At 49.9% G+C, this 20,364-nt stretch overlaps 1 protein-coding gene across 2 annotated transcripts in view; it reads left to right on the plus strand.

The window, feature by feature from the left end:
- Nucleotides 1–1,145: 1,145 nt before the first annotated feature.
- Nucleotides 1,146–20,364, plus strand: part of KIRREL3 (kirre like nephrin family adhesion molecule 3) — a 1,087,808-nt gene continuing 1,068,589 nt past the window's right edge. For both annotated transcript variants that reach the window (XM_060251091.1, XM_060251092.1), the window contains exon 1: nt 1,146–1,483. In XM_060251091.1, the coding sequence (XP_060107074.1) occupies nt 1,186–1,483 (298 nt within the window). In that variant the 5' untranslated portion in view covers nt 1,146–1,185. The remainder of the gene's footprint in view (nt 1,484–20,364) is intronic.

The following is a 20,364-nucleotide window of genomic DNA, read 5'->3' on the forward strand; positions in this document are numbered from 1 at the left end:
ATTCTGCTGAGGTTCCCAAACCCAGCCCTCCCCAAGCTCCTCCCCACCCCTCCAAAAAAATATCTGGTATCTTCTAGCCCAGAACTGGCAACCCTCTATATCAAGGGTGGCCAAACTTACTTAGCATAAGAGCCACATAGAATAAACGTCAGATATTTGAGAGCAACAAGACATGAACGTCAGATGTTTGAGAGCCTCAAGACATGAATGTCAGATGTAGGAAGGAAGGAGATGGGAAGTGGGTTAGGTGAAAAGAAAGCAATTTTAAATGCATTTTCTAAGCTGCAAGTTGGCTTGGCTGGGAGAAGTGACTTAAAGAGACAAATGTGTCCTCCCAGCTGTGGGAGCTTCAAGAGGGGCACAATATATGTGAAAGAGCCACATGTGGTTCCTGAGCCACAGTTTGGCCACCCCTGCTCTATATTGTGTTCTACAGAATTTACCTGCACATCTGAAAGTGATCTATACCTAATCAGGCCCTTTGGTCAGCTCTACAGGCAATGGTCTCTCAGGCCACCTCTTAAGGGAGCCTTTGTCAAGAATCGAACCCGGGGCTTTCCGCACGCAAAGCCGGTGAAAAAGGGCAGCAAATCTGTTAGCAATTCTCTTTCCAATCTATATTTGCATTTCCAGTTGCAATGCAGGAGAAGGGAAGCTTTTTTTCCCCCGAGGGGGTGGGGGTGGGGTGGAGATGTTTGCTCTAGGTTGCACAGGTGTGCCCACTTTCTAGAAAGTCCCCTTGAGCATAACGAGGTTTACTTCGGAAGAGGGGAAATGAATGCCGGCGGCGCGGGGAGTAAGTTTGCGAGCCGCCTCAGTCTGCCTCCTCAGAAGCAAATTGAGCATCCGACGACAGCGGCTCTGGAGCATGCACATGAGTCCTATGGCAACCTTGCCTTTCATGGGAGAAGGGGGCTCAAGTTCTTATTAGCCCGGACTGGCGCTCGCCCTCCCCCGCCCCAAACGACCTAAACTTGGCAATCTAACATTTTTGCAGCGAGGCAGAGGGGTGGGTAGGAAGCGAGCCCCCTCTCCTCGCGTTCCTCGCGAGTAGTTCCTCTTTAAGCCCTCTCCCGGCGGCTGGGCGTGTGTGCCAGTCAAGGCAGCGGCGGCGGTGGGAGGAGCTCCTCGGGAGGAGGCTGGGGAGGCTCAGAGCCTGGGAATGGAGCGGCGAGGAGCGCGTCCATGAGCGAGGGAAGCAGGCGAGCCGCCGAGGAGGAGAGGCAGCCGGGGGGGGAAACCCAACTCCGTCGCCAGGCAGCGACAGCCCCGGCCATTGGGCTCTTCCGAGCGGAAAAGAGGCAGCGGCAGCAGCGCCCGCGAGAGAACCAAGTCGCCGGCCGGGAGGAGGCTAAAGGCAGGCGGATCGGCGGGACCGCTTCCCCGGCGTGCCAAGTTCCCCTCTTGGCTCTTCTCTGCGCTCAAGGAATGAAAGCGTTCCAGGCAGACCTCCTTCTCCTCGGCTTCTTCCTGTTCAGCCAAGGTAGGAGCCCTGCGGGGACTTTTTGGAAATTACGCACAGATTATACTTTCTCCCCCCCACACACACACACTTTCCCCCTCTCCAGGTGGGGTTTTGCAGGGAGAGGGAGCGCGCAACTCCAAGGACTTTTGCGTTCCCAGCCGGTCGCCTGTGCCTCGCTCCGGGCTGTGCGTTCTGTGTGTGTGCCGTGCGCGCCGTTTTGCCTTTCTCTCCGGCCGCCGGAGCCGGTTCGCCGGCTCCTCCGGCCGCTCGCTCGCTCGCTCGCTGGGGCTTCGGGTGCCGCAGCCGGTCTCTTCTAGCGGGCAGGAAAAAGAGTTACGCGAGGCTTTCGGCGGTGTTCAGCAGCACCTTGGAGCGCCCTTAAAAGAGACCTGTGCCACGATCCAGCTTCTCCGGTCTGTGGCCAAGGCGAGCTTTGGAGGTTTGCAAAAGAGGGCTTGGGGGGGGGGGGTTGTTTAGGCGATCGCACCGATCCCGGGCACGCAGGCTTTCCCCTAGACATCCGTGCCAACCCGGTGGGTGCAGCCGTTGTTCTGTGTGTGTCCAGACGGGCAGCCCGAAGGGGCGTTCGGCGGAGTGCGTCCAGACGTGCGCGGCTGAGAAGGTGCCTCTGCCTTCGCTGTTGGAGAGGGGGGTTGTTTTTTGCGCCACGGTGGGCGTCTCTCTCGTGGGGGGTTCTGTGTGCGCCCCACCGCCCCGCGGCTGCACAGAGAGAGCGAACCAGACGCACGATCGGGCTGGAGGGTGGCTTGGAATGTGATGTGTCTGCGGAGGAAAGAAAGAGCAGCCCGGCCCGGGGAGGCTGGTTCGGTTTGGAGCTTGAAGTCCGGGAGGGGTTCCGCGCGTTACAGCCTTGGTCTGAGAAAGATCCAGAGAGACCCTGAAGCGTGTGTGTGTGTTTGTGTGTGTGTGGAGGGGGGTGTCTAGCTTAAAGAAACGGATTGCCACGCTTCTTTAAGGGCCCCGGGGGGAAGCGAACCGAATCCACTCCGGAGCGGACCCCCCTTGCTTGCGAGCGGCGTGTGGGCCGTCACCTGTGGAATACGGGGGAGCTGGAGGAACTCCGCTTTCCCAGAGCCTCTGGCAGCCGCCCCCTCCCGGTGCCCAAGCTGTGCGTGCCATCTGGTTTTTTTATGGAGACCCCACCAATCCCAGCGTGGTTCTGGTTGGGGGGGGGGATCAGCGTTGCTTTTAAAAGGCACGAACAACAGGTCCATCTGTTCTCGGCATGGAAAGGAAGAAACTTTTTTTCGGGGTGGGGGAGCGTTGTCTGAATCGGGACGTGGCTTTTATGCTGGGGCCGCTCTGCGCCTCTTTCCCTTTGGGGAGCGCGGTGGCACCGGCTGTCTTGTGGACTGTTGTTGCTCGGGTTTCAGCGGCTGCGCTTCGCCCCCCGTTTCCCTTCCTCCCCCCGTTTCTCCTTTCCCCTCTTTAAAGCAGAGAATCGCTTGTCTTTGGCTTTCTGCCAAAACTAATGCATGGCGATGGGGGCTCAGAAACGCTGTCCTCTGTGTAGACGCAGAGTGCTTTGCGGAAAACGCCAGTGGCTATCTATCTCCTGTTCCTGGTACCCTGAAGTCAATACATTGCGAGGCTTAGAGGAGTTGGAGGGGTTCCCAAAACAGAGCCACAACCGCCCGGCCTTTCTTGCAAAGCCTTGTCCAGTCCCTAAAAGTAAGAGCACAACATCCAAGGAGGTTGTTTTATCCTAGAGCACCTGAAAGTAAGAGCACAACATCCAACGAGGTTGCTTTTATCTCGTCTTGTTGAATCTCTTCTCTTCCCCTCCCCCCCTCCTTTGAAGCATCAAGTGGGTAGTTGGTAACTTGCTGGAGTCTGGTGAGATGGTGGCAGGGTCCTTCTCCAGAAGCTGCTGCTGTTCCCTGCATGAGCCCCGAATTTCAACCATCTGCCATTGGGTGCCAAGACACAAGAGATGTGACTATGGGGAACTGGGTTACTAGCTCACTGGAGCACGAGTGGATTGCCTTTGCTACCAAATCCAGCTTAAGCGGTGATGCAAGACCCATCTCCCTGCTGCGGTCCATTTGGGGGTAGCTAATACCAAACTCCCACCTGCGGTCCACTTCCAAGGACCCTGCAGGGCAAGCGGTGCTGAAGAGTTTGCGTATTTCCAAATGCTTGTCTGAGACACGGAGCTAGTTATGCGAGCCAACTTGGAAGCAAATATCCATTAACTTCTATCAGTCCATTGGCAAACGTAGTAGGGTATTATGTTTCAGGCCATGGAATGCTTTTTAGCTTTACTGGTCTTCCTATTTGCCTTACGCTACGAAATGAACATCACATCACTGGAATCCAGTTCTTTGGGGCTGTCTTATGCTAAGGTGGGCTACATGCTACCTACAAGGTTCTGCCCACAACCTGTGGGATTGTATTAAACCTCTGAGTTTTCACTTAATAAAAAATGTGCCTAGTTTCTAGTCCTCATTGTTGCATTGAGATATTCGATAACTGGATGGCAAAGGGGGGAAACAGCTTACTCCAGGGGCAGACAGGAGGATTGATATCTGTGAATTTAGTTAGGGTTAGAGCAAGCAGCATTTCCCCCTGAGTTGTATGACGGAAGTTTGAGTGTATATCCATGCATGTATGCACGCCTGAGAGAGGCACGGGTAGAGTGCACAGCAGACATATGGAATCTCTGGATCCATCAGTGCCGTTTGTGGTCTCTTACTAATTGGTGTACTCTTGCGTGACCCCTGCGATATCTTTGCAATGTTCATGGGATGCTATTGCATTATCCGGCGAGTGCAACCACATTGTGGGAGTCTCTGGTCTTTCTCTTGCGAGCATTGTCTCCTAAGGATATGGTACTGATGTGCGTTCCCAGTGTGCAGTGGTTGAACAGGTATCGGTTTGACCTGTCTCAGCTGGTGTTTTTCAGTGAAAAAGTACAGCTGCCTTTTAGAGAAGAGCCGGCTAATACATTTCCACATCCCTGCAGAGCCCCTTTTAAAGCTTCTTAGTGGAATAATTTTTTTGTGTGTGTCTGATATGCTCTTCAAAGCCAGATTTCAATAGTCTTTCCGAGCGTATGAATGTCTGGTGGCAAATCCACTGTGCCCACCTTTCCGCTCCTGCTGTTTCCCCCTGGGCCTCTGGCACAGAGGGGGGTTGTGAAATAATTAAAAGAGGTGATCTTTTAAGGATGGAAATTACAAAAAAATGTGTTTTAACGGGGAAGGCCTGATTTCTCTTAAGGTGGCTCGCAAATAGCTTCTCTGTGCCCCTTTTTAGTGCATGGGGCTCTCATCTTCATTGCCAACAAGTGGGCGAGAAGCCGGGGTCTGAAATCCAACAGCGGCTGGTGTTCTGTCTGATGGGTCTGCATTGGCTTCCACCTCTCCTTTCCTGTTGTTCTTTTCTTTTTTTTCCCTCCCTCTATTGGTGCTGTTACTTTCTCTAAGCTGTCAAGGCCATAAAAAAAAAAGGTATAATGTCACAAGGCAATTTGCCTCCTGCTGGCAAAAGGCATCTGTGGTGTTCCTTGGTGGAAAGAGAAGTGTCCCTGTCGTAGACAAAACATGAAGAGTTTTATCTTGCCTGGGTTCCCCCCCCCTCCCTTTACTATTTCGTTCCCTTTCCAAAAAGAGTTGAGAAGGGGGAAATAACAAGGAGAGAGAGAGGCCCCCTGCCGCCAGTCAGATCTGGAACTTGGTGGCAACCTGTCACAGCTGAGTGGAATCCTCCCGGTGCCCTTGAGCAGAACTCGGCGCTGTCATGGGCAAGACCCTTGGTGCTCTTCATAGCTGATTTTTTTGGGGGGGGGGGAGGAGGGGTTGCGTGACTCATGACCACACGGACCACATGGACCTAATTTATAAATCTGATTTTGTTTTCAAGCAAGGGAAGTCTGAGTTACAGCAGCGCCTACACCAGGGGAGGTGGACGGGGAAACAGAACGGCGCAGGTCGAGCCAAGTGATGTGGCGGCATCTTTCAGCTCTGGCCTGGGCCACATCAGTCATGGCAGGCCTATGCCATTGCCGGGGCCCAGTCCTGAGCCAAGTCGCTCCTGTTGGATTACAGCCCTGCAAGGGCTGCTTGATTCAGCTAGCTCCAGGGTTGTGGTAATGTCTGCTCCTAAAAACCAAGAAGTGGAAGGCTTGGTTGACTTGTGCAGCATAAGGACTTTTTGTTTTAGGACCTTCAATGATAGGTCCCAGGGCTTGCTTCTTTTCTTTTCTTTTTTTTGTAGCAGGAGCTCCGTTGCATATTAAGGGTCATTTTGTAGAACATATGAACATATGAAGCTGCCTTATACTGAATCAAACCCTTGGTCCATCAAAGTCAGTATTGTCTTCTCAAACTGGCAGTGGCTCTCCAGGGTCTAGAAAAATAGGTGGTGGAGCTCATCCAGGGATTGTTATGCAGTTGCACCTGCTATTCAATGGGCAAGGTGGGAAGGAGGAGGGGGGACCCTCAGAAAGGTTCAGGAGCTGTGCTCCTATGAGCTCCCGCTGAATCCAAGGCCTGAGGCCACACACCCCTGATGCAGCCAATCCTCCAAGATCTTACAGGGCTCTTCTGATAGGGCCTACTGTAAAATCCAGGAGAATTGGCTACATGAAGTGTGTGTGGCTTAATATGCAAAGGAGTTCCTGCTACAAAAAAAGCCCTGATAGGTCCTTGGGTTTTTTTTCCATCTTGCAATCTGTCATGGTTCTCCTTTATGCCAAGAACCGATAGATTCTTCTCTGTCATCTCTCTGGAGCATTCTCTTTCATACAGATACTCCATCCAGGCAGAGTCTGCCACCAGGGTCTGTCTGTGCTTAGGGTTGCATTTGGCTGAGACATGGTCTTTCAGCAAGATTCTGATTGTGCTGGTACTTTGCACATTTTGGGATGTTACTGGAGCTCTTCAAGACTTCTTGTCTTGCTCACAGGACAGCAGTTCTGTAGTGCTCGTGCTTTCACCTCTCATTGATTCTGCACGTTGGACATATGGCAGGTTTTGCAAGAATGGACGCCGTTTCCTTAATTCTCAATGGAAGGACCCCTGTGAGAGGAATTGCATCCTTAGTGCCAAATGGGGATTTGCTATAGCTGTGTCTGAACTTTTCTTGTGACTTCTCCCAAGATAGCCTAAGCAGGAGGGGAAATGTGTAGGGAAGTGTCCACCTTAAGAAACATCCAAAGAAGAAGAGAGATTGGGGAGGTTAGGAAGAAACGAGGTTTTGCGTGTGAATGATTCAAAAAAGGGAAATGGGTGTTTCAAGGTAATGCGCTTTAAGTAATACTTTGTTATGTTTACATTTGCTGTAGATGAGCCTGATATATTGGTATTTCCAACAGAAAATACCAAAATATGAATTACAGATGTAGGGAAGACGACAATCTAGGATCAACCCAATGGCATAACCGTATGCAAGCTTTTGAGTACACCAGAACTCTTCATCAGGCCAGATGTTACACAATCAAAAGGGGAGAGCAGATTTTGAAGTCCTGGGTTTAAGACACTCTTATGTCAGCATATAGTGGTCCTTCTGGCAGGCAAGGAAGAATCAAGTTTCAGGTTGCTGCAGGCCCAGGGGCCAGAGGTAATCAATGAATTAAACTCCATAGCAACAAGTCCCTCCCCCTACCCAGCATCCCCAAACTCCTGCTTAATCGGCAGGGCCGGCCCTAAACTGTCTGGCACCCTAGGCAAGGCTAATTTCTGGTGCCCCACCCCCCCTACTGATAATGTCACCGAGTCATATGGCAGGCACCCAATTCAGTGCCCCTAAAAGGCTGGTGCTCTAGGCAATCGCCTAGTTTGCTTAGTGGCAGGGCCGACCGTGTTGACCAGTGAGAATCCAAGTAAGGGAGCCTGGATTGAGAGACGGCTACCTAATGTGTATGCAGTGGTGGTCTTAGTGACTCTGGGGCTCTGAGCTCAGCCTGCTACTGACTGCTCCTGCTGTGAGTCCCTCGTCTGCTGCGGGAATAGGGTTGACAGCTCAGCTCAGGGTGGGGAAATACCTGGACCTTTGGGGATTAGAGCCTAGGGACAGCAGGGTTTGGGAAGAGGTGGGACCTCAGCAGGGTGCAATGCCATCGAGTTCACCCCCCAAAGCAGCTGTGTTCTCCAAGGGAACTGGTCTCTTTTTGTCTAGAGATCAGTTGTAACAGCGGGAGATCACCAGGTCCTGCATGGAGGCTGGCACCCCTGTGACTGGCACCTGGGTAGCTAGGCAGTCATCCCCCCTCCCCCAAGTCTGGGGCAGCTGCCCCTGTCGCTGTGGGGCTAAGATCTCTTCTGCGTGTAGACACAAATCTTGCAGCAAACAGGATCACAGGACTGTTAGAGTCAGGAAAACGACCTTGGGAAAAAACCAATAAGCAAGACCAGCGTGCTGCGCTCTCACTGCTTTCTCCCTAGTTTGGTGTAAGCTGCTCCATTAATGAGGCCTGTGTGGAAGTTGTTTCTCTGTTGCAGTGAGGTGCACTTCAGGACCAAAGAACTTTTTGAAGAGCAATCCGCCCCCTTCTCTGCACTGTATTGAGCTGCATCTTCAATCCTAAACGCATACACTTGGAAGTAAGTCCCATTGATTTTGGTGGAACTCATTTCCAGTGTACTCCAGCATGTAATTAAAGGGTGCACCTGCATGGTGCTTTCTTCCCAGGGTTCAGCTGTGCTGCTTTAGCACATTGCATTCCTCGCACACCATGCAATGCCTTAAATTCTGGCTGCACCGTTGTTTGCCCAGCAGGTGGATATTGTTGCAGAGAGGGCGGGGGCTGGGTAGAGCAAGTGCAGCGTTCAAAAGGTGTGTATGTTGGAAAAGCTTAAAATAATGCAGTGTCCAAAGGTTCTGAGCTGTGTCTGCCCTCAGATGCTTAGAAGCAGGTGTCATTTTGTAGAAAAATAGGTGATGGAGCTCATTATTGTAACTCATTAGCATATCCCCCCACCAGCCAAAAGCAACCTGACACAAGAAAGGAGAGCCCCAGGCAAGCGAGGCCTGCTTGGGCTGGCTAGAGATCCAGCCAGCTCAATCAGGCCTTGCTCACCTGGGGCTCTCCTGGGCTGCTGCTCCCTCAGTCAAAAGGCCAGCAAGCCACCGGCAGCCCAAAAGCACATAAGAAGCGGAGAAAGGATGGTGCGGGCTTCTCCAGGGGTTAATGAAGGCTGCTGGGGGTGTGGCAAAGCCCCTGGTAGCTGACTGTTCTCCTAATCTAAGGATTGTTATGCAGCTGCACCTACTGTTCAATGGACAAGGTAGGTGGGGAGGAGAAGGGGGAACCCTCAGAAAGTTTTAGGAGCTGTGCTCCTGTGAGCTCCTGCTGATGAATACAAGGCCTGCTTAGAAGAAATAAAACAGGCTGTTTGAGCATTTCTTTGGGGCAATATGCAGAATCTGCTTATTCTCAGTATATTTGCTGGTAGTCATAATACGCAAGCTTCTCTGGGAGCAGAACTACATTCCAAGGAAGGCTTTTAAAGAGCAAGATGATGATATTGGATTTATATCCCGCCCTCCACTCCGAAGAGTCTCAGAGCGGCTCACAATCTTCTTTACCTTCCTCCCCCACAACAGACACCCTGTGAGGTGGGTGGGGCTGGAGAGGGCTCTCACAGCAGCTGCCCTTTCAAGGACAACCTCTGCCAGAGCTATGGCTGACCCAAGGCCATTCCAGCAGGTGCAAGTGGAGGAGTGGGGAAGCAAACCCAGTTCTCCCATATAAGAGTCCACACACTTCACCACTACACCAAACTGGCTCTCCACAGTGTTATAAATTGCCTTTGCACCCTTAAGAGGCCTGCAAAAGATCATGCAGACGTGTCTGTTCCTTACGCCGCTCTCACTCTCTTCTTCTTCGAGGGGCTGCTGTTGGATTTCGCACAAACTGCCCCAGACCAGTGAGTTGCTCTGACTCTCTTCAAGTTCCCTCTGCAGCAGGCAGGATCCTCTGAAAACTGGTTTCTGTCTGCCACGGGGCGGGGGGGGGACATGAAAAGGGGTGGGACAACTTGCCGACTTGGAGCAGCTTGTGCGAAGTCCATCAGCAGCCCCGCAGGGAAAAGGAGCAATGAGACCGAAATAAAGTGAGTGGGAAATCAGTCCTGCTCTCCTGGCTGACCTTCCTTCCCACCCATTTACCTGGTGGCAACCTCAGCTTTGCCAAGGAGCATGACCAGGGACTGCAGCCCATTCAGACTCCCTGATGAGGTTATTTGCATGGGGAGGGGAAGAGTTTTGCAAGCTTAACTTCATTAGATTTAATATTTTCAAGTGTGAATGGAAGGTAATATTGTTAATATTGACGGTGGCTTTTGGTGTTTCAATAGCAATGCAGTGGCCAAGTCCTGGAGTAAGTGTTTCTAATGGGCAGGGGTTAAAGGTCTGCTTTGAGAGTGCACACACGCTTGGCCAGCATCTGCAAAGGCCTTTCCTCATTGAAAGCTGTTTCCCAATTACTCATACTCTAAGATGCTCTCCTTGAGTTTCTGAATAGCTTGCATTAGTGTTAATGAATGGAAGCTATGCTAATGACTCCAGACCATAGATGCATGTTGTGCTGTATTTCTCTCTTTCGTTATTGCTCGGAGCAGTTCCGTAGCCTACAAATGCTCTGTGCATGTTTTCAGAGAGCCAGTTTGGTGTAGTGGTTAAGAGTGTGAACTCTTACCTGGGAGAACCAGGTTTGATTCCCCACTCCTCTACTTGCAACTGCTGGAACGGCCTTGGGTCAACCGTAGTTCTCGCAGAGCTGTCCTTGAAAGGGCAGCTTCTGGAAGAGCTCTCTCAGCCCCACCTACCTGACAGGGTGACTGTTGTGGGGGAGGAAGGTAAAGGAGATTGTGACCACTCTGAGATTCAAAGTGGATATAAATCCAATTCTTCTTCTCTTTGGGGAGATTTTTCTAATAACAGTGGACTTCCTCCCCATACTTTGTTTTCCGGGGGGGGGGAGGGAAGGGGGTCCTGTTAACAGACTGAACCCTGAGGCTGAGGAACATATCTTGAGTACTTTGTGAAACTATATTTTTGTGTGTGTATTTCTGTGCTGTATTGCATCAACATATGCTGGAAGCCCACCATTCTGTTATAGTAGCCTACGTACACAAGCGGCCATATGCAGGGCTGGTCTGGGCACAGGTTATGCATGTTGGCTGTAGAACTCTTGGATGACCAATTGGTTTGTCCACCATGCACAGGATCCACCTTTTAGAATCGTGCCGCAAATGTTCATTTAGCAAATGTTGCATTGGATGGTGCCAAAGGATGAATCTTGTGCCTGACAGAAGATGAACAGAGTCTGCATACTGGGAGTGGACTTTCATAATCTTTCCCTGAGTTTTCCCTGTAGCTGCAAATAAGGGAGCCCTGTGGCGCAGAGTGGTAAAGCTGCAGTACTGTAGCCCAAGCTCTGGTCATGACCTGAGTTTGATCCCGGCGGAAGCTGGGTTCAGGTAGTCGGCTCAAGGTTGACTCAGCCTTTCATCCTTCCAAGGTCGGTAAAATGAATACTCAGCTTGCTGGGAGTAAAGCGTAGATGACTGGGGAAGGCAGTGGCAAACCACCCCATTAAAAGTCTGCCAAGAAAACCTTGTGATGTGACATCACCCCATGGGTCAGTAACAACTTGGTGCTTGCACAGGAGGACTACTTTTATCTGTTTACTTTTTTTTTTACCAATAAGGGAGTGAAAAAGGCAATTAGTGAATGCTGTAGCAACCCCTCCCCCCCAATTTTCTCCATGCCACATGTTGACAATATCAACCCTGGAGCTGGTAGTTAAAGCCATGCCATAACCTAAACAAATATACCCAGAGATATTTTAAGCATGCCCTCACTATAGCTCTTAAAGGGCACAATTGTCCTTTTTCCTTGCTAGGGAACACTGGAGTTCTCCAAGGAAGGGCGAAGAATGTTTAACAAAATCCTCAGCATTTCTGTGTACTACCATACAGTTCTCCAGATCCTTTAGGAAAAAATGTGACAGTTAAAATGATATAAATCAATACCAGTTTGCAGAGGAGATCATCCTCTTGTGTATCCTACCGGTCTATTCAAGTTTCATATATTTGTGTGCATCGTTGCGTGTTTTGTGTTATTGGTTAGCATTCCTTGAATCTGGGAGACATTTCTTTTTCCAGATAAAAGGGAATGAATTTAAAGGAGAAAATGTGGTAGCGTCCTCTTGCAGTAGTATCTGGCTCCTGGCTATAGTATTGCTTGCTTTAAATTTTGTTGTGGCAGTGAGCATTGCTTTAAGTCTTGATTACGTGTGAATGCATTTCAAAAAGTGCATATGGGGCTAAGGGCAAATTATTAACAAATGATAACTCAGGTTCATTCATTCACCTGAAAGTCTCAAGTCCCATTTTAAATACCCAATTAGTGTGTTCTAATTGTGGGAGTCAGTTTGGTGTGGGAGCTAGTTTGGTGCAGTGGTTAAGTGTGCGGACTCTTATCTGGGAGAACCGGGTTTGATTCCCCCACTCCTCCACTTGCACCTGCTGGAATGGCCTTGGGTCAGCCATAGCTCTTGCAGAAGTTGCCCTTGAAAGGGCAGCTACTGTGAGAGTCCTCTCAGCCCCACCCACCTCACAGGGTGTCTGTTGTGGGGGAGGAAGATAAAGGAGGTTGTGAGCTGCTCTGAGACTCTGAAATTTGGAGTGGAGGGCGGGATATAAATCCAATGTCACCGTCTTCTTCTTCTTCCAGTATGTTTGGAGTCACTAGGGGTTACTTTAAACTCCCCACTCTTTGTATTGCTGGAGGACAAGTAATTGCTTGCCTTCTCTTTCACTGGTTAGATAAATGTGCCTGCTCCATAAATATGCTTTCAAACTACTTTGGCTAATTTCATTAAAAAAAAAAAAGCAGTAGAGAAGTCTAGCAAAGAAATGCAACCCAGAATGCCTTTCTGCCTTATAAGAACACTAACTTTGGCAAGGAGTGGAGGTGCGACTTCTAATAAGACATGGAGGTTTATGAGCAGCCCATCACAAGATGGCCTTTCCACTTGTGTGCCATCATGCTCTCTGTGCTGGTGTTCCTTAGGCCTCAGGACTGGGAAAGATAAGGATGCTAACTGAGCCCCACAATCTTTCCTTTCCGCCCCTGGGACGCCCTGCCTCCCTCTCTAGGGTTTCTTCCTCCTTGGCCTGTCTGTGAATCCCGCCTCCTATTTCCATCCCTATTCTTACTTCCCCCCTCCTCTGTCCTTAAGGAGCCAATCCTCCACCCCTCCCCATTCACCCAATACAAGTGGATCTAGTCCGGCCCCATAAGTGTCCCTGGTCCAGGTGTTCCTCTACAATGTCAGACTGGCTTCTGTAGATTCCCTTGGTTGCCTTAGGCAAATAGCCTGTTTCCTGGTGCCCTCCTCCCCCTCCATTGGGCACAGACAAGATCAAGTATTCCAGCTCTGGAGGCAGGGGTGGGGTTTGTGTCTGGGCAGGGGCTCACATCCAGACAAGGTCCCAATCCAACTTCATGTACGTACAATTGCTGAGTTGATGCGCATGCAGCCCCAGTTGGAGTGAGCAAAGCTCAGGGCCGGGTTAACAACTAGGCCAAGTAGGCACTTTAGGGGCCCCCATACCTCTAGGGTCCCCCAGGCCAGCTTTCCCCCTGCTTGCAGCCCTCAGAGCCTGCATGCACAGCCAGCAACGGAGCCACTCTTTGCCCAACTTGCCTGGTGCAGCTGCTGCTGGCGTTGTCGCCAAGTTTGCCTCTCTCTGCCTCTCCCCTGCAGCTTTGTCAAAAGGGCTTTTGTGAAGGTGTCTGCAGGCTGCAGTGGGGGCCATGGGCAGCAGGGCATGATCTGACTCTGAGATCATTTGCAAGGGGGCCCCCAAGATTTTGACTGCCTAGGGACCTCCACGGGGTTTAATCCGGCACTGGCAAAGCTAAAGCCCTTCCCTCTTCTAAATAGACTCTCCATTCTGTTATAAATCTGACAGTGTCTGTTTGTATTCAGGATCAGAAGACAGACCAGGATGGGGTCAGGAAGCACACTACCTTTTTGCACTCACAATTCTTTGTCAAGTTCAGAGATGTGCATGGAAAATTTGCTTCCATACCAGTTTGCAGGGCTTTTTTTTTTTTTTGAGCAGGAACGCGAAGGAACACAGTTCCAGCTGCCTTGGTGTCAGGGCCAGTGTTCCCTCTAAGCTGAGTTAGCATGAGCTAGCTCACAGATTTTTAGCCTCCAACTCACACATCTATGTCTTGGCTCAGGAAGGATGACCCCAGAGCACAATAGTTTATGCAGCAGCTCACAACTTTAATGCCAGTCGCTCACAAAGTAGAATTTTTGCTCACAAGACTCTGCAGGGGGTGTGGACTATTATGCAAATAAGTGCCTGCTGGGCTTTTTCTACCAAAAAAAAAAGCCCTGCTGGTTTGGCCCCCAGCTGGGTTGGGGAAGAGAACCCTCCATCTGCATTTGGACCATCAAACTCCATCATCTTTCTCTGATCCCCTACCAGCCCCAAACTGGCAAGTGGAAAGCACGTTACATCAAATCCACTGAGCACTACCATCTATCTATCCTTGGTGTTGAGAGCAGGCTTTTTTTTTTTTGTAATTGCTGCCACCTGTTAAAAGAAATTAGAAGCGAAGGGTCTTGATTTCTCCCCTTGTGCTTTCCCCAAGCCTCTTTCCAAATATATTCCATACCACAAATGAGTACCAGACTATATACTGCCAGGAGTCGGTAAATGTCAATAATGGCTAAGTGTTTCCTTTATATCACAGCAATTTAGCATCCGCTTCTTGGAAACAAATGTCTCCCATAACCATGCAATGTTTAAGTACACAGTCAACATGACTATGAAGATTAAATAAATGTCAGCGCTACTTGCGAGCTCGGTAACAAGTTAAGACAGCCAAACTTGCACATAATGACCAGCGTGGCTCGAACAGATGTTGGCACAGGGAAGAACAAAGCAGCCCGTTCATTACCCAGAATGGGCTGGAGCCAAGATCCCTACAGAACATGACCACTGTATTTCCTGGACCTTGGAAGACATCTCAAGAACAGCACCAGCCAGATGGAAAGACTGAACTCTCAGGGTTCATTGCAACAGTGGGTTGTTAAAGCACAGTGGGTAACAGCGGCTCTTAAGCCCTTGGAGAAGGGGTGTGTGTGGAACAAGGGTTGCCAATCCCCAGGTGGGGGCAGGGGATCTCCTGGTTTGGAGGCCCTCCACCCACTTCAGGGTCATCAGAAAGCAGGGAGGGAGATGTCTGCTGGGCACTCCATTATTCCCCATGAAGATCAAGTCCCATAGGGTATAATGGAGAATTGATCCACAGGTATCTGGGGCTCTGGGAAGGCTGCTGTTGGAGGTAGAGGTACCAAATGTTCAGCACAGCATCCAGTGCCTCCCCCCAAAATACCCTCCAAGTTTCAAAAAGATTGGATCAGGGGGTCCAATTCTATGAGCCCCAAAATAAGGTGTCCCTATCTTTCATTATTTCCAATGGAGGGAAGGCATTTAAAAGGTGTGAGGTCCATTTAAATGTGATGGCCAGAACTCCCTTTGGAGTTCAATTATGCTTGTCACAACCTTGTTCCCGGCTCCGCTCCCAAAGTCACCTGGCTCCACCCCCAAAGCCCCCAGATATTTCTTGAATTGGACTTGGCAACCCTAGGTGGAACTATGAGGTACCTCCAGGGCTTTTTTTGTGGCAGGCACTCCTTTGCATATTAGGCTGCACCCTCCTGATGTAGCCAATCCTCCATGAGCTTACAGTAGGCCCTGAACTAAGAGCCCTGTAAGCTCTTGGAGGAATGGCTACATCAGGGGCGTGGGGCTTAATATGCAAAGGAGTCCCTGCTACAAAAAAAGCCCTGGGGACCTCCACTCCCCTCCCCAAGCAAGATGAAATGCAACTTCGGGGGGGGGGGGGGCTGATGTGGGGGGGTATGCATGTGTGACCTGCACTCCAGAACCACTTTCCTGATCAATAAACAACCCTTTGCAGCTGCTTTTGAGTGAAAATTAAACTCTGCCTCGTTGCATCTGTGCTGACCTTTGTGCTCCTGAAAAAAAATTGGTAGGGGTGCTACATCAGTAGGTATATGAAGCCAGAGAAGATATTTATGAACCAGAGTCACAGCATTACAAGGTGCTTTTTTAGAATTAAATTAAGGGTGTTGGATAAGGGGAAAGATTGCTTGTGATTGCTGCGCAATAATTTAGGTGGAGCTGCATTTTGGGGGGGGGGGAATCGAGGGGTTTGTATCGATGGGTGTAGTGGTGCTGCATATGGAATGTTCTGAAGGGGCCTAAATAGAGGCCAGGAGCAGGTGAAAGGGATGATGGAGGAGACGCTCAGCCATTCATGATTAGTTTTGGACAGAAGCCAAGGGCCTTAATGCTTTTACATGAGCGCACAGGTGGTGTGTATCAAAAGATGCCGATTTGCATCTCAGCCTCATCAAGCTCTGAGCTGGGGGTGTATTTGATGCTGCAATTTCAGCATCTGGCCCAGGTCTATATTTACAGATCTGTCTGATTGAGTGGGGGGGGGAGCAGGGAAGAGTGCCCAACTGGGCAGCGACTGCTAGTCCACAAGTGCATGAAACCAGGGCCTTTTTTAATAACAGGAACTCCTTTGCGTATTGGGTCACACACACACCGATTTAACCAATCCTCCTGGAGCTTACAATGGGCCTTCTACTAAGAGCCCTGTAAGCTCCATGAGGGTTGGCTACATCAAGGGGTGTGGCCTAATATGCAAAGGAGTTCCTGCTACAAAAAATTAGCTCTGCATGAACCCAAATATCCCAATTGTGTTGTCATTAATGCACAGTCTTTCTAGCACTGTGAATGTATGTTGGGTCAATGCATTTCCTTCCTCCTTTACTTTGTGAATTTCCTGCACGAGAGGTGTTTGTGAACTTCTTGCATTGTGCAGGGGGTTGGGCTAGATGACCCTGGAGATCCCTTTTAGCCCTATGATTCCACGATATCTACTTTTCCCGGCAGCTGTCCTCTATAGAGCAGATGGCTAAGATGCAAATATATACCAATAGAATCAGAATAGTGGAGCAGGGATACACCATATGTCTGCCATGTTTTGATCCTGTCTTTCATGCATAGCCTTCAGGGCAGCGCTCGTGGTTGTCTCCTCCTGTTTGATCTTCAGAATAATCCTGTAAGGTAGGTTAGGCTGAGCAAGCATGTTTGGCCAAAGGTCACCTGAAGAATGAGGATTTGAACCTGAGTTAGCAGACTCCAGCACTTGAACAATCAGAGCCATTGTGGTTTGAAAAGAGTGTTGGGGGGAATTTTCCAAAAGGCTCATTCCTATCCTGCCACATGTGGGTTAAAATTTACCTTCTTGATTGCGTTTTAACCTGTCCTTTCTCCAGGGAGCATAGGGCAGCATAGACCATTCTCTCTTCCGCTATTTCAGTTCCTTATCAAAGTGTTGTCTGGTTTGCTGTTGCCCATGATACTGTGTTCTTATTGCCAGATTGCAGACTAGGGGTGGCCAAACAGTGGCTCTTTCACACATTATTGTGTGGCTCTCGAAGCCCCCATCGACTGGTTTGGAGAAGGCATTTCTCTCTTTAAGTCGCTTCGCCAAGCCAAGCCAGCCAGCAGTTTGGAGAACACTTTTAAAGTTAAAGTTCCTTTCTTTCTACCTCTCCTCCCCTATCTGTCCATCTATCTGTCTTCTATCTCCCTCCTTCCTTTCCCTCAAATATCTTCATGACTTGTGGCTCTCAAACATCTGACATTTTATTTTATGTGGCTCTTGCATTAAGCATGTTTGGCCATCCCTGTTGCAGACTATTGTGCATATTTCTGCATTTGGCTTAATAGGACAACTCTATATCCCCCCCCCCCCCCTTTGATGCAGCTGCAATAACAGTGCAGAAACCTATGGGACATTTCTCTGTCGCTGCAAAAAAAAATGGTTTTCCAATTATGAGAATTGAAACCTGGATATTTGTTTCCGCTCTGTTTGACAGTCTGGACTCCCCAGTCTTCTGTGTGAGCCCCCCCCCCCCCCACAGACCTATTCAATTCCGACCACAGTGCGCTGAGAGCAGGTGGGGGACTCTAAGAGGTGTTTGCAGACCAGTATTTTCAGATGAGTCATGCAAGCTGGCGAGCCTGCACACTGCAAGATGGGGAGAGCCCTCGGGGGGGGGGAAGAGAAGTTTGTGTGATCCATTTTGAGTTGGAAGAAAATTCTTTTCCCAACTAGACTGATCAATCATCCTGAAGATTTTTTTTTTTTTTAACCAAGCGCAACTCCAGGCTACAAAACTGCCACAATTAGAAACAGGATATCTTTAATGGCACTAAATAGTGTGCAGTTCCTTTCTCTGAGGCTTTGGCAGACCTCCTTGTGCTTTAAAGCATAAAGCCGGAGAGCTCTTGTATCGTTGCCGGAGCTTTAGTGCTTAGAACTCTGTTAGTGAACTTCATAAAATGTTTTGCAGTGTTGCCAAAGCCGATGCAAATTTGCCGTTGGTTTTTTTCCCCCAAATTTGCAGCTTCATGTCAAGGTTGCACAACTCGTGAGCCACACAGCGGTGGGCTGTGGCCAGCCAGGGACTGCTGGGGCTGGCCAAAAACCAAAGGTTTAGTGGTTAGAGCATGCAACTAGGATCTGGGAGGTAAAAAGGTAAAGGTAGATGATGATGATGATATTGGATTTATACACCGCCCTCCACTCTGAATCTCAGAGTCTCAGAGAGGCTCACAATCTCCCTTACCTTCCTCCCCCACAACAGACACCCAGTGAGGTGGGTGGGGATGAGAGGACTCTCACAGCAGCTGCCCTTTCAAGGACAGCTGTGCAAGAGCTTTGGCTGACCCAAGGCCATTCCAGCAGGTGCAAGTGGAGGAGTGGGGAATCAAACCCGGTTCTCCCAGATAAGAGTCCGCACACTTAACCACTACACCAAACTGCTAGTCCCCTGTGCAAGCACATGGTCATTACCAACCCATGGGGTGATGGCACATCAGGACGTTTTCATGGCAGACCTTTTACAGGGTGGTTTGCCATTGCCTTCCCCAGTCATCTACATCCAGCAAGCTGGGTACTCATTTTACCGACCTTGGAAGGATGGAGTCAACCTTGAGCCAGCTGCCTGAACCTGGCTCCTGCTGATATCAAACTCAGGTCAGGAGCAGAGCTTGGACTGCAGTACTGCAGCTTACCACTCTGCACCACGGGGCTCTCTAGGATCTAGGAGACCCGGGTTCAAATCCATGTTCTGCCGTGCAAGCTCGCTGAGTGACCTTGGGCCTGTCATTCTTGCTCAGCCTAGCCTACCTCACAGGGTGATTGTTAGAATAAATGGAAAGCACAGAAGATGATAATGTAAGACTATGCGAGGGGGGTAGGATGTAAATATCTAAATAAGATTTGATGCCTTACTTAGCTGTTCCGTATGGCTGGTGGATTGTGTTTGGTTTAGGGAAGCATCAGGGCTTTTTTATACATATAGCTGGAACTCCTTTGCATATTGGGCCACACACCCCTGATTTAGCCAATCCTCCAAGAGCTTACAAGGCTTTACTTACAGGGCCTACTGTAAGCTCTTGGAGGATTGGCTGCATCAGTGGTGTGTGGTCTAATATGCAAAGGACGAAGTTCCTGCCCCAAAAAAACGCCTGGGAAGCCTACATTATGCTGGCCTAAACACAGAGAAGATGCAGGTCACAGCTAAGTGACCCAGTTTTCATTTGTGGGCATCTGTTTCTTGATGCACTGAAAATTTTCCCTTGCATTTGGGCCAAAAAGTGATTCCAGATCCTGGCTGCCCCTATAGCAGCCGCCACATTAGTTCAGGACCCTGTTTTTCATTCCTGTGCCTTGTTTTCTTGATGAGGCTTACCTTTAACGTGGCCCTCGCACGCACCGCACCAAAGGACAGGCTAGAACTTCTATAGAGGGATTTTGCAGTTGAGCGGCCGTTGCTTTAACGGCAGCTGCCCCTGTATGCCTTGAGCTGCATCCGCACAATAGCTTCTCAGTTTGACGATGTAACGACTTCTCTCTCTCTCTCTCTCTTTTTTAAACAGAAAATTTGAAAGCACCTTCCACGAGTTTCCATGCCAACACAGTGGATCCCCTCGCATTGATGTGGCAGCCCATGAGCTTCCCTCAATGTCACGTTGGCGCATGGACTGCAGATGTCGGTAGCATTAACTCCATGTTGAGTCCAGTTTGCCAGCTGAGTGCCAGTTTTGTGGCTTAAGATGGGGTGGGGGGGGGACACATGCAAATCCCTGCTTAGCTGCGATGCCCACTGGGTGACCTTGGGGGTCAGTCACCACCCATCAGCCTTACCTGCTGCCTACAGTTGTCCAGTATAAAAAGTTGGGAAATCGCACATGGTGCCTCAAGAGAGACGAACAAGCCAGGGATGTAATGTAGCCAGGGGATTTTTTTGTAACAAAAATGCCTTTACATATTAGGCCACACACCCCTGATGTAGCCAATCCCCCCAAGAGCTTACAGGGCTCTTCTTCCAGGGCCTGCTGTAAGCTCTTGGAGGATTGGCTACATTGGGGGCCTAATACGCAAATGAGTTCCTGCTACCAAAAAATCCCTGAACGTAGCTGGGAAACTGTTGGAGAAGACAACACTGGCACTGGAATCGGGCCACTAAAGCCGAGGTGCTGTTTTAGCTGATGAGAGCCCTTACCTTCCGGCTTCTTGCTTAAAGACCTGTCCCCTGAGCAGCACCTGCTCCTAAGCTGTCTGCCAGTTCTGCCCATTGCAGGGTCTCAGCCGGAAAGTGTCATTCATGAGCTGCCAAAAATAATAAGGGTGGGGGAGGAGAGAGAGAGAATGGCATGTAAAATCACCCTGATGCATTTTGTCTTTGCAGATATCGGCCTGCTTTTCAGTTCCAGCGGATTGCAGCCTTGGCT

This window comes from Heteronotia binoei, chromosome 12 (genome assembly GCF_032191835.1).
Source record: "Heteronotia binoei isolate CCM8104 ecotype False Entrance Well chromosome 12, APGP_CSIRO_Hbin_v1, whole genome shotgun sequence".
Classification (NCBI taxonomy): Eukaryota; Metazoa; Chordata; class Lepidosauria; order Squamata; family Gekkonidae; genus Heteronotia; species Heteronotia binoei.